At 36.6% G+C, this 13447-nt stretch overlaps 2 protein-coding genes and 1 non-coding gene across 3 annotated transcripts; 1 reads left to right on the top strand and 2 right to left on the bottom strand.

Annotated features, from left to right (window-relative positions):
• The first annotated feature begins 6245 nt into the window (after positions 1-6245).
• Positions 6246-9198, top strand: LOC110812730 (Pentatricopeptide repeat (PPR) superfamily protein). The gene has a single exon (XM_022039566.2). It carries the CDS (start codon positions 6513-6515, stop codon positions 8922-8924), a length of 2412 nt encoding a protein of 803 aa, XP_021895258.1. The 5' UTR covers positions 6246-6512; the 3' UTR covers positions 8925-9198.
• Positions 9199-9937: 739 nt separating this feature from the next.
• On the bottom strand, positions 9938-10019 carry TRNAS-AGA (transfer RNA serine (anticodon AGA)). Its single transcript has one exon. It is a non-coding gene; the product is annotated as a tRNA-Ser (tRNA).
• Positions 10020-10602: 583 nt separating this feature from the next.
• Positions 10603-13379, bottom strand: LOC110812736 (Ribosomal protein L7Ae/L30e/S12e/Gadd45 family protein). Its single transcript, XM_022039572.2, has 5 exons — positions 13254-13379; positions 13015-13132; positions 12822-12925; positions 11023-11154; positions 10603-10898 (listed from the first exon to the last, which is right to left on the bottom strand). Exons 1-5 carry the CDS (start codon positions 13254-13256, stop codon positions 10872-10874), a joined length of 384 nt encoding a protein of 127 aa, XP_021895264.1. The 5' UTR covers positions 13257-13379; the 3' UTR covers positions 10603-10871.
• Between the last annotated feature and the right edge of the window lie 68 nt (positions 13380-13447).

Below are 13447 nucleotides of genomic sequence, written 5' to 3' on the forward strand. Positions count from 1 at the left end.
ATATATATATATATATAATATAGACCCTAATCATGTTTGTGGGTAATATAAACAGAAGAATGAAATTAATTAAGTTACTTATTTCATATGATGATGGTGACCCATAAATTAATTTGATACATCTGTTACATGTATACACATATATACATATATATATATATATGTATGTATGTATACAAAATCTCATCGTGAAATGTATATGGTCTGAAAAGGGAGTTAGGTTTTTTGTGAGTATATGTATACATACTTCCAGGAAGAATGAAGTGAAATCGGGGATGAACGTCGGCCATCATTTTAATTTGTTGGGATGCTTTTTTGAGGTTCATACAGACTTGAAGTGCAGCCACGAAATGTTTTGGTTGGTCCAGCCAAATACCAGCCATACACTTCATAAATTCTGAATTAATTAGCTTATTAATAAATTATTTGAAAATTTATTTACATATACTAATTAATTTGTCCAAAATAAACTGAATAATATAATTATTTTGAATTTACTTTTCTTAAAGTTACATATACATACATACATACATATATATATATATCTAGTTAAATTAATATAATTTATTTTTTACTTTATTATATTTTAAAAAATAATAACATTAATTAAATATCTTCCTCACTATGTATTTTTTTAAAAAAAGAAATAAAAATATTAATTTCATACTTGCTAGGAGTTCAATTACATTTATTTATATGTGAGAAAAAATTGAATTATGAATTAATTAAAATATAAATTTTAATCCATAGCAAATTGGCAATTAACCCTGGGTGTTTCAGCAATATTATTCCACATGTGTTTTATTCATTTATATCTACGAATACATCCAAAATCAAAAGTCCAGTATACATACAACTCGTTGAGTCTACTTCAAGCAATTTTAGTATTTTAATTTACAACTTACTATCCCGAGTAATAAATAAAAATTAATGACTATTACACTATCAATTTGCTTCCTTTAGGTATTGTCCTACTACCTGAGTTTCCAACTCTTTTTCTCGTTCTATTGCATCTGCAATGATACATAGTGAGCACACCGCCCAGTAAAATAAATTCAGAGTTTAAACAGAATATGGAAATATATATAGACCGCTTCCACCTACGCCTACCTAACCATTCTCCTCCCATCGTTCCCCATCTATTGTCCTTTTGAACTCTCGCCTAACTATGTTGCCTACCCTTTCTAAATCCTCTAGTCACCCTGCCTCCCTATCTAACCTTACCTCAACCTCTCCAGATGCTTGTCTATACACCTTCTAGACAGCGACCACTCTGATGTACTCACCTAACACACTCTGTGTAACAACTCTGGAAATCCAAAAAAAAAAAATAATAATAATTTAAGTGCGGAAGCGAAATAAAAGGTTAAGATTTATATCCCTTACACAATAACTTAAAAGTACTAAACAATATTACGGAATGAATTCTCTGAAAGAAACATGAAAAATAAGAAAAATAATAAAAAATAGAAAGTATCTAGCATCTACTCGCAATCTTCTTGCGGATCGGGCTCTGGAATCAGGTCCTCTTGATATGAAATGGTTAAATAAAGGATGAGCTACACTACCCCAGTAAGGATATCACACTATATCACCAGCACAGAAGTAAAGGTTGATATAAAATCAAAACAACTAATGGAGCACTAAATTTAGCAAATTCATTTATCAATCATAAAACTATTTACCGTTCACTTATCGTAGTGGAATTTATGAAAACAACCTGTAGAGATAATAATACCATATAGATCATAACTTCATGAACAATCCGCAACATAAAACATATCATAAATTCATATCCATTAACAATAAGCCAAATCATAACCGTTTCTCATTTCACCAGCCTACTAGTATTCACGGGGGTTCATAGGGGTGTCCCTGCTACACGTGAACCATTTTCCTTAACAATCTAAATTACAGGGTCGTCCCCATACCCCGTCCAGTATAATTGCCAAGATATTAAACATCAATACCCCATCCGGTATGAGGGTGAAATGGACCGTCCCCATACTCCGTCCGATATGAGTGCTAAATTACCAAGTCTCCATACCCCGTCCGGTATGAGACAACGTTCATGATGGGGTTCCCTATGTAACCGGTCAGTCCACCATCTCCCAGGATATTTAGTAAGACTGTCATTCTATCTGTTTATTTGATCACATCCCTTTCTTGTTTTCCTTAGTCTTCATTACCAAATCAAACATAATAACATAAACAAATAAACATGCACCCGGTAATGCAATCATGTCTCAAATTTTAAATCAAACAGAAGTCAGGTAAGACAGTAATAAATGCATTTAAATCATAAAATAGATAAATCAAATACTATCATACTTTTAGACTGTAAAATAAATCAATAGAGACAATGTCTGGTTCGGGCTCCATTAGCAATCCGTAATTAGTTATGCACATCTATTTAATTTGTACATAATATCGTATTATTATTTATTTAAACTTCAATTATATGATTGAGAATAGGGTGAGGGATCCTTACTCGATCTGACGTCGAAAAGCTAAACGGTTTACTGGGTCTACGGGCGGTCCCTAGGTTCTATACATTTTTCTCCGAGAACTGAAACACACTTATAGTACTTATAAATGTTCCAAATAGATCCAAAATCAATCCTATGGCTCACTCGGCCAATTTCAAAAATCCGGCACGGTGGCGGTCCGCCTCGAGTAAGCTGTTTTCTTCCGTTTTTGGCCGAATTCGACCAATTTTGCATCGATTCCTGCTAGCACATAAGCTAAACGGCCTCAGTGGGCTGAAAAAATATGAAAAACTAAAACTCACCGACAGCGGGGCTCTCCAGTGCTGCGGTTCCTCCGGCTCACGTTGCGGTTGGGTGTTTCGCTTCAATCAACCTGTAGAGAAAAAAACAGTGATTACAACAGTGGAAAAATTATGCGAAACGGGAATCAGGAAGGGCCTCATTGGAGGCGGTTTGTAAAATTCTCTGCGGCGGCGACGCCAGACTTCGTCAGTATTTTTCAGCTAATTGGCCGGTTCTTTCACTCCGATTTAGCCATGAGTGAGATTAAAATTTAATTTCGTGCAAAAGGAGAAGTTTTTAGCTTTTTTTACAGTAAAAAATGGTTCCGGTGCGGCAGTGGGTGGTGGTGGTCGGCTCCCCGGCGGCTGGATCGTCTTCTTCGGTGATGGGTTCTAGCGGCTAGGGTTAGGGTTTGGTTCGGATGAGAGTTATTTATACCCATCCACTTTTGATTTGGGTCATTCGTCGTGTTTGATGTAGACCGTCTGATCGCGATTAAATAGGAAGTGAATTTAAGCCGTTCATCGCGATCATATTTGGGCCGCTCGATCGCTTTTAATCTGGTAGTTCGATTGCGTTTGGGAGGGAACGCATCCAGGTCGTCCGTGCGCGCGGGAACGGACCTCAGTCGTTCGATTGCGCACACGCGGATTGCCCACGTGCGCCCCCCCCCCCCCCCCCCCCCCCCCCTTCCCGCGTGGCCTTCCGCGTAAGTGCCTCTACCACTTGGTGCGTCCTGGTTGGTCAGGGCTGGTGACAGGACGTCTGACGTGGTAAATTTTTTTAAATTTGTGTTTTGACTCATAATTTCTAATTTTTCTTTAAAAAATACCTCCAGAACCCAAATTTTTACCCTTTTTTCTCAAAATTATTTTTAATTTAACCCTACATCAATTTTACTCAATTTTTTGCATTAAATTAAAATAAAATAAAAAATATATAAAAAAATTATATTTATTAATAATAATAAAAAAAAGATTTTGGTGGGTGTTACACTCTAAACACACACTTCTCACACTCCCCTATCCGCGCACTCACGCGCTCCCAACACTCTCTCCCAACAACAACCCCAACACCAATACTCCAAAAATACATTACCTACCTTCAATCTACGCACATACTGGCCTGTAATTGATCACACACACGTACCACAACATCACTTCTTCTCATCACAGCAGCAATATTTATATATAGTTTCATTTCATCCAATACATAAAACTTAAAACCATTACTCCTGAGACACATCTCACACACACACACCAGCCCTAGTTCGGGCACCCACACATGTATCAGTAACACCACCAGCAAGCATCAAAAACACCTCACACACTCCCACATCGGCCCTAATTCGGCCACTCACACACATATTAGCAACACACACACACTCAACAAGCAATTGAACCACAAACCATTAGTAAATAGTGAACATATCTCATACACACACACACCGACCCCTGTTTAGCCACACACACACACACACACCACACCGGCACCAGCATCGACGCCTCAGATACTCTACAATTCATCGTCAACATTGGTATACAACCACACTGACACCAACATCGGCGCCTCATATACTCTCTAAATTTTCGCCAACATCGGCGCAACATTTCTCGAAGTTCACTACACGCACACACTACTACTGGCACCAACATCGGTGCCTCAAATATACTCTAAGTTGTCGCCAATATTGACATACCGCTTTTAAAATCCACCACACACACACACACACTCTTTTCACTCGTCATTCCTCATCTCTTCTATTCTTTCCAACCTCACAAATGAATACCTAACCAAGTCCATACCAATTTATCATCACAAATGTTGAAATTCTGAATTTATTTACCTCTTGCTTCCATCATCTTTTAGCTCGATTATTCTTCTTCCACTTCCTCTCTCAGTCTCCCTCTCGGTCAGGTGGTATATCCGGTATGGAGCCTTAGAAATAAGTTGTGTTCCTAGTTACAACTCCATTATGAACTCAACTTCTCGGTCATGTGGTATATTCGATATGGAGCCTTAAAAATAAGTTGTGTTCCCGGTTACAACTCCATTATGAACTCAACTTCTTGGTTAGGTGATATATCTTGAGGAACCTTCTTGAACACATCAGGAATACCAGTAAGCAAATAAAAAGAGAAAATTGTTGTTCTAGTTTATTAAATATGAGATTATGATATTATTTGTGTTATTACCCCTATAGGTCGATTTTGAAAATCTCGTTACGGTAAGTATGTAATAAATGATTTTATTTATGATAAATGAATTTATTTAAATTAAAAACTCCATTAGTTGTTTTTATGATTTTTACCAATATTCATTTTTGTATCGGTGAGTAGCATGATATTTTTACTAGGCTAGTGTAGCTCACCATTTCATTAATAATTTTAGATCAAGAGGACCAAGATGCAAATCCCGATCAATAAGAGGGTTGTGAATAGTTCACCACCCGGACTCCCTTCATTTCTATATAATGTGGGAGTGTGTGAGGTGTTTTCTATATTTGCTGGTGGTGTTATTGATACATGTGTGGGTGCCCGAACTAGGGCCGGTGTGTGTGTGTGTGAGATGTGTTTCACGAGTAATGGTTTTAAGTTTTATGTGTTGGATGAAAGGGAACTATATATATGTATTACTGTTGTGTTGAGAAGAAGTGATGTTGTTGTGAGTGTGTGTGATCAATTATAGGCCAGTATGTGTGCAGATTGAATATAGGTAATTTATTTTTAGAGTATTTGTGTTGGGGCTGTTGTTGGAAGAGAGTGTTGGGAGGGTGTGAGTGCATGGATAGGAAAGTGTGGGAAGAGCATGTTCAGAGTGTGTTAGATGAGTACATGAGAATGGTCGTTGTCTAGTAGGTGTATAGATGAGCATCTGGAGAGGTTGAGATAAGGTTGGATAGGGAGGGAGGATGACTAGAGGATTTAGTAAGGGTAGGCGACATAGTTAGGGGAGGGTTCAAAAGTACAATAGATGGGGAAGGATGGGAGGAGAATGGTGGTAGACATAGGTGGGAGCGATCTATATGTATTTCCGTACTCTGTTTGAACTTTAAATTTATTTTACTGGAATATGTGCTCACTATATGTCATTGCAGATCCAGTAGAACGAGAAGAGGAGCTGAAAACTCAGGTAGTAGGACAATACCTAGAGGAAGCAAATTGATAGTGTAATAGTCATTAATTTTCATTTATTATTCGGGATAGTAAGTTGTAAATTGAAACACTAAAATTGCTTAAAGTAGACTTAACGAGTTGCATGTATACTAGACTTTTGATCTTGGATGTATTCGTGGATATAAATGAATAAAACATAAGTTGAATGATATTCTTAAAACACATAGGGGTGTTACAAAATTACGAAAAAAAAGGCTAGCTAGCAAAAATAAAATCAATTAGCTAAAATAAATATGTTTTCTAAATACTAAAAATTATGAATTTTATGTTTATATATATAGAAAACATATTTTGACTTCCTTCTTTGTCAAGAACACTTTATTTTAACCATTTAGTTTAAAGATTATTTTTGAAACACAAAGTCAATGCTCGAAATTGCCTTAAGACTGTACCAAAGAGTAAGAGTGAGGGTGGATTGGATCTGTCGAGCCGATGTCGTTGCCTTTTCTACGTGCTAACTTCTGTATAGATAGCTTGGTATTATTTGGTGCCATAATTCTAATATTTGTTCTAACTGGATTCGGCCCTTGAGGCTTGAGGCAAATTAACCGAGTACAGATGGTGAATGATGACGGTAATCCGATTCAAGTTTTGGGTTCTAGTGAATTCTTTTCATTTTCATGGCACCTTCATGATTACCCGCCAACTCTGTGTCAAAACCCTCCATAGTTACACCAAGCAACAGTCGTCTTGTCCCCAAAATATTCACGCACCTAAACATGCTCACCACCTATTCGACCATACTACTCACCCAAATGCTCTCTCCGTTAACCGTTCAATGCTTGATTCTTTGCACAAAAACCTGCCATTTCAAGCACATGGCATCTTCAAGCATCATCTCCAACTGGGTTTCATCAATTACATCGATGAAGTTACTGTTGCCCTTGCCGTCAAGGCTTGTCGTGGAGACATGGAACTCGGGCGCCAGATTCATGGCTTTGCGATTACTTCTGGGTTTGTTTCATATGTTACGGTTCCTAATTCGATAATGAATATTTATTGCAAAGATAAGCAGTTGGATAAGGCTCTGATTATCTTTGAGAAGCTGGATAACCCAGATATTGTTTCTTGGAATACTATACTTTCTGGGTTTCAGAAGATTGACGACGCGTTGAGATTTGCTCTGAGGATGAATTTGAATGGGATTGTTTTTGATGCAGTAACTTATACTACTGTTCTTGCTCTATGTTTGGACTATGAAGGGTTTCTTTTCGGATTGCAATTGCATTCTCTGATAATAAAATCCGGATTGGATTCCGAAGTTTTTGTTGGCAATGCTTTGGTAACAATGTACTCGAGATGGGGACGGTTGGTGGAAGCTAGGAGAGTGTTTGACGAAATGCCAAATAGAGATTTAGTTTCCTGGAATGCAATGCTATCGGGATATAGTCAGGAAGGAAATTATGGGTTAGAAGGAATTTTGGCATTTATTGAGATGATGAGAGAAGGGATGAGTCTTGATCATGTCTCATTTACTAGTGCAGTTTCAGCTTGCGGGCATGAGAGAAACTTAGAGCTTGGGCGACAGATTCATGGTTTGTGCATAAAAACAGGATATGGAGCTCATGTGTCAGTTGGTAATGTTCTGATCTCAACATATTCCAAGTGTCAGGAAATTGAAGATGCAAAATTAATTTTTGACAGAATGAAAGAACGGAATGTAGTGTCTTGGACAACAATGATATCTCTGAATGGAGAAGATGCTGTTGCTTTGTTTACTAAGATGAGATTAGATGGAGTATGTCCAAATGATGTGACTTTTGTTGGATTATTACATGCTATAACAACCCAGAACTTGGTAGAAGAGGGTCGAAAGATTCATGGGATTTGTATTAAGATTGGCTTTTTATCTGAATCAAATGTCTGCAATAGTCTCATTACTATGTATTCAAAATTTCAGACCATGCAAGACTCAATGAAGGTTTTCAAGGAGCTTGACTATAGAGAAGTTATTTCATGGAATGCTTTGATTTCCGGGTATGCTCAAAATGGATTATGTCAAGCAGCTTTAGAGACATTCTTTTATGCAATAATGGAGTCCAAGCCAAATCAATACACCTTTGGCAGTGTCTTGAATGCAATTGGTGATGCTGAGGATATATCTCTAAAACATGGCCAACGTTGCCATTCTTGTATAATAAAGCTTGGACTAAACACTGACCCAATTGTCTCTGGTGCTCTCCTTGACATGTATGCTAAACGTGGAAGCATTTGTGAGTCACAAAAAGTTTTCAGAGAGACTCCTCAAAAAAGCCCATTTGCTTGGACTGCAGTAATCTCTGCCCACGCGAGGCATGGAGACTATGAATCAGTGATGAACTGGTTTAAAGAGATGGAGAGAGAAGAGGTAAAACCTGATTCAATCACCTTTCTATCTGTTTTGACAGCTTGTGGTAGAAAGGGAACTATTGATATAGGCCTTCAGCTTTTCGATACAATGATAAAAGAGTATCGGATTGAACCATTCCCGGAGCATTACTCTTGCATGGTGGATATGTTAGGGCGTGCAGGACGACTAACGGAGGCAGAAGAGCTGATGGATCAGATTCCAGGAGGGCCAGGCATATCTGTGCTGCAAAGTTTACTGGGTTCTTGTAGGATTCATGGGAATGTGGAGATGGCAGAGAGGGTAGCTAATATTTTAATGGAGATGGAGCCTATGGGGTCAGGCTCATACGTGCTGATATCCAATTTGTATGCTGAGAAGGGAGAGTGGGAAAAGGTGGCAAAAGTTAGGAGAGGGATGAGAGAGAAGGGAGTGAAGAAGGAGGTGGGATTTAGCTGGGTGGATGTTGGTGACAGCAAAAGTAGTTTGTCACTCTATGGATTTTCATCAGGTGATATGTGTCACCCAGAGTCTGAGGATATATATAGAATGGCTGAATGTCTGGGATTAGAAATGAAATCTTTGAAGGAAAAGGAGGAAGAGGAAGAGGAAGAGGAAGAGGAAGAGTGGGAGAGAGCAGTCGGGACATAAGACTTCTGTAGCATGGAAAGCTTGGAGTCCCGCAGGTCTCCTGGGAGAGTTTTTACTTGCTGATATTCATAGGGATTTCGAAATTTCTCTCCTTAATTTTTGGGGTAAAGAAGTAAATTTCGTTTATTTATAAAGAAAGGAGGAAAACAACACAAAGAGTGTTATACAAAACTATGCTATTTCTCAAGCACATTAAAAAATATATATATATATGTATAACTAACGTTTTTTCATTAAGTTAAACTAAGTGAAGCATTAAGAGAATTATTTTTTATTTTTTAACTGTCTTACTGAAACATACATATACATATATTCTTTTAAAATTTCTATTTTTTTTTTATTTTTAATCTTATATATTCCTTCTATCTATTCCATCAATAATTTTTTTTTGCGAATATATCGAAATGGTTTTTCAGGATAATCCGAAGTTATTGATACAATTTTACTTCAAAAATCTTAATACAATTCTACCATTTTTCATAGTTTCGTATTGTCTAACCCTAATATCATCATAATATTTAGATCATAAGTAGGTTATGTTTAAGACAGATCTGAAATTATATTTAAAATAATTATAAAAATTATATTTAAAATAATTATTAAAAAAAATTGAGTTTATATGGAATTTCTATATATTTAAACAGTAAATTTTGAAGTTTTATCAAAATATAAGATGAGTGCATCAATGTTATTTACATGATAATACCAAAGCTTAGGAGTAAATTACCCCATAAAAATTTCTTAGTTGCAACATTGATTGTTTGAGTTTTATTAAATGAAAATTATTTGTCGGTGTTGAATTTATGCAATGTGTACTTTTTAGGGTTGATTGTTGAAGCTAATATTTTTATATATTCATTTAAAAGAATGGAATAAAATAATTTAAATTGAAATTAAAAAAATATATATATGATATACATTTTTATAATGGATAAAAAAATAAACAAGAAGAAGGTGGAGTAAGTCGAGCAATCGGAGCACTTAAAACCAAGTGGAGGAATAAGTAAAAAAAGCGTGAGCGGCAGGATTCGAACCTGCGCGGGCAGAGCCCACATGATTTCTAGTCATGCCCGATAACCACTCCGGCACGCCCACGGTTTTGAAACACTGATTTCTTTTTCTTTATAAAATAATGATTATCATGCTACAAAATTACGCCGCACCTCATTGCCTCTTATTTTCTTGCAGAAGTTACTAGTAATAAAATTTGTGCTAATGTAATGCTTGTACGACTGAATTTTGAGACAACTACAAAACGAATTTTTCTTCTGAATGAAAAAGAGTTCAACCACATTACCGTCTGAAGTTATTTAAATCGAGTCATGTAGCAGAAAACCACCAGAAACATGTAAAAATCTCGGACTAACAGGTGATAAATAAAAACCAAGGAAATTTTACAGCCCAATTCCCTTGCTTTTGCAACTCGAGGCACCCAGATCGTAGAATAGTTGATTACGTGATTCTATTAAATGAATTCGTGCTACTAGTCTGAGAATAAATCATCATTCCAAACCCAATGTGCTCATAACTTATAGCACGGCAGCTTGTGTTACCAGCATAAATTATAGGACAGTCAACACGTAACACACAATTTCACAAACATTACGGTAAGTAAGTGCTCCTAAACATCCATTTTCATAACCAAAAGAAAAAGCTCAATTCAAAACTAGAACTCAAGTAATAAAATTTCTCATGATCATACAAAACCCAGAGGAGAAAGAAGACATATTAAATTCGTTACAAGAAAGTTTGTTGGATCATTTTACTTTCACCAGTATTCCTTTCTCATATTGCAAATTAGATAAAATATAAAATTCTAATAAAGGTCAAATATTGAAATCCTTCTTCCTTTAGCAGGGCACAACAACTTCACCAGTCAAAGCCTCTAAAGGGAGCAACACCACAATCCCAGAGGCCCATCACACCGAGTACAAGTTCCATAACATTTTAGATCAAGAGCTTTTCAATAGCATCCTGTATTTCACAAAACATAAAAACACAAATTATGCTTTGAAAAGAAAACCACAAATCACAATCATTGTTAAACAATGGATAAACAAAAGTACACAGATCATGCATATTAGGAAAGAGGAAGTACCTTGAGTTGTTGTATTTGGCTCTTCAACTGGCTTCCCTCATTTGATGTCACAGAAGCAGCAATGACTGGTCTTGTGACTCCACATGCCCGACCAAGTGCTTGTTTAGAAGGGACAAATACATAGGGCACATTCTGCAAAATTTAATAGAACAGGTTATTAGTTATCACCATAAACTATTCAGGGTAATAGACCGAAAACAAAAAGAACAGAGCAGAGAACAAAATTGTTACACAATTAGCATGATTAGATGAGTAATATAGGGCAACAGATCCCAGTATTCGTGTTGTGATTAGCATTTTCCAAGGAGAACAAAATTGTTTTGTGTCCTTAAAATGAAAAAAGAACCACCGAGACAGGCCTGACATGTGATTCTGATAAACCACAAAGGCCACAACGGCCCACTATCAAACCCAAACGATATGCTGACTGAGTAAAAGAACATGTGCAGAAATCAGCAAGCAGAATATGCAAAAGAATAAGGAAAACATGCAGAAAATGGAGTCTAACCGTTAGCTGGAATCAGCCACAATCTTATCCTTAAGCTTATCTTTTATTTTTTATTTTCTTCCTAGTTTATTGGTAGTTTCAGTTGGAAATTTATGTATTTAAACATCCATTTGCAGCAATAAAATTCATCTGAAATTTGCAAACAATCTGTGGTTCTTTCTCACCGAAACGAGAAAAATTCTCATCAAAATCAATAGGCTTCTGATTGGGACCTATCAGATTCGAGGCTCAGAAAGAACATAGGCCAGATAGCCAATGGAATACCTACGGCTGCTCTCAAAAGTTAATCTAGGAAGCCTGTCAAGGGATGATGTCCACAAGGGAATGAAAGAAATGAATAATTAAAGAATGATAGCAGCTTAGCTCTAATTTAAAATCTTTTTCAGCTAAAAGCTTTGTATTCTAACCAAGTGAAACTCCTCTTAAGGAACTATATGCACAGATCTGCTTGCAGTCAATTTATTAACAGAATCATGGCTAAGCATAAAATACTATGGCATGATTCAGGCATAAACTAAAGTCTATATTCTGTACTTATATGGGTCCTGGTTAGTATAATTTAGAAAAACCCCTTTCAATGGATCCAACAAGTGCAAGCATGAGATTTGCAATTGAAATAAGCAAATACGCAAATATTCCAGGTTCCTTCACTCATAAAATCCTTGTCTGTCCCTCCTTTGCCCATGTACCTTAGCATGCATGATATTATTTAATCCTATAGGAACGCCATTCAAAAAATACTTGCGTCAACTAAGAGGCAATCATGTGTGTTATACACTCCATTTGACCCAAAGAAAATCAAAATGCTTATTTATGCTTTATCAAGTCAATGGACCATAAAGCACTAAATCAAGTAATCTAAATATCATGGTGAAAGATGAGATAAACCTAAATACTGCCAAAAGACACCAGTCACATTTCAGTAGAGGTTCTGATTATCTATCATGCAGTTTTCACATATAAACAGCATAAAAAATTTCCCAATAGTCAAGAGCATTTAGCATGGCATGTGAATGATACCCTCATTGTATAGTTACGAAATAGAGGCTGAGTACTATCCTCAAGTTACCTTAAAAAAAATAGATTATTAATTAATATTTCCCAATAAACAATTTTTTGTAGAAAAGACCTATTTCCCAATAAACAATAATCACATATATATTTTTGATTCAGTGTTGAATCATTATTTGCCCACACAATCCACTGTTCAATCAATCAAAGCAGATCATACTTGTTTTACAGGTACTTATAAAGCAATATACATCAAAGGCGAGGACAGTAGGGAAGTCACCTTGTCCTCTGCAAGCAGGGGAAGATGCAGGAGAATCTCTAGAGGCTCAGCATCCGCAGCCATCACAATAAACTCAGATATACCCCTGTTTAGGGTCTTGGTAGCTGGCCAGTACGCATACCACATTATAAATTGCTTAATGAAGAACACAGCCACAGACCTCAAAAAAAAGAGCACTTTCTAAATAGCATACCTTCGTTAGCGCCCTTCTTGAGTTGCTTGTAGTTGGCGGCTTGTTGAACAAGATCCAGGATCGTTATTGTTAACTGAGCATCTGCTAGTGGGTAGGCTTTTGGGTTCACAGCTTCTGCCTGCAAATTTCAAATCACAAAGTGATTAACTTGGTCCACTACAAAATTTACTCCATACGTCCACAATATTAGACGGAAAGAGAAGGAGAATATAGGAGGAGACAAGCAGAAGGAAAGCTACCATTTTCGCCGAAGCAATTGAGACTGGAAGGCTAGGGCTTTTCGACGATGAAAGGAGAGCTACCAAATGCTAGGGTTTAACGGGGCAACGCAAAAATCCTGATATACACGCAGAAATGACACAATTACAATTTTGACCCGCAAGTTATGGTGCTATTTACCTTTTTACCCATATATTTCTAAATGATTCTTTTT

The sequence above is a fragment of the Carica papaya genome, chromosome 7 (genome assembly GCF_054855325.1).
Source record: "Carica papaya isolate Zhongbai chromosome 7, ASM5485532v1, whole genome shotgun sequence".
Classification (NCBI taxonomy): Eukaryota; Viridiplantae; Streptophyta; class Magnoliopsida; order Brassicales; family Caricaceae; genus Carica; species Carica papaya.

Bases quoted from the DNA above. Each gene is read 5' to 3' on its own strand.
- LOC110812730 (XM_022039566.2), top strand. From the start codon at position 6,513: ATGATGACGGTAATCCGATTCAAGTTTTGGGTTCTAGTGAATTCTTTT.
- LOC110812736 (XM_022039572.2), bottom strand. The intron at 12,926-13,014 runs GTATGCTATTTA...CGTACTGGCCAG, and splicing joins CAAGAAGGGCGCTAACGAAG to CTACCAAGACCCTAAACAGG. The intron at 10,899-11,022 runs GTACTTCCTCTT...TGTGAAATACAG, and splicing joins GCCAAATACAACAACTCAAG to GATGCTATTGAAAAGCTCTT.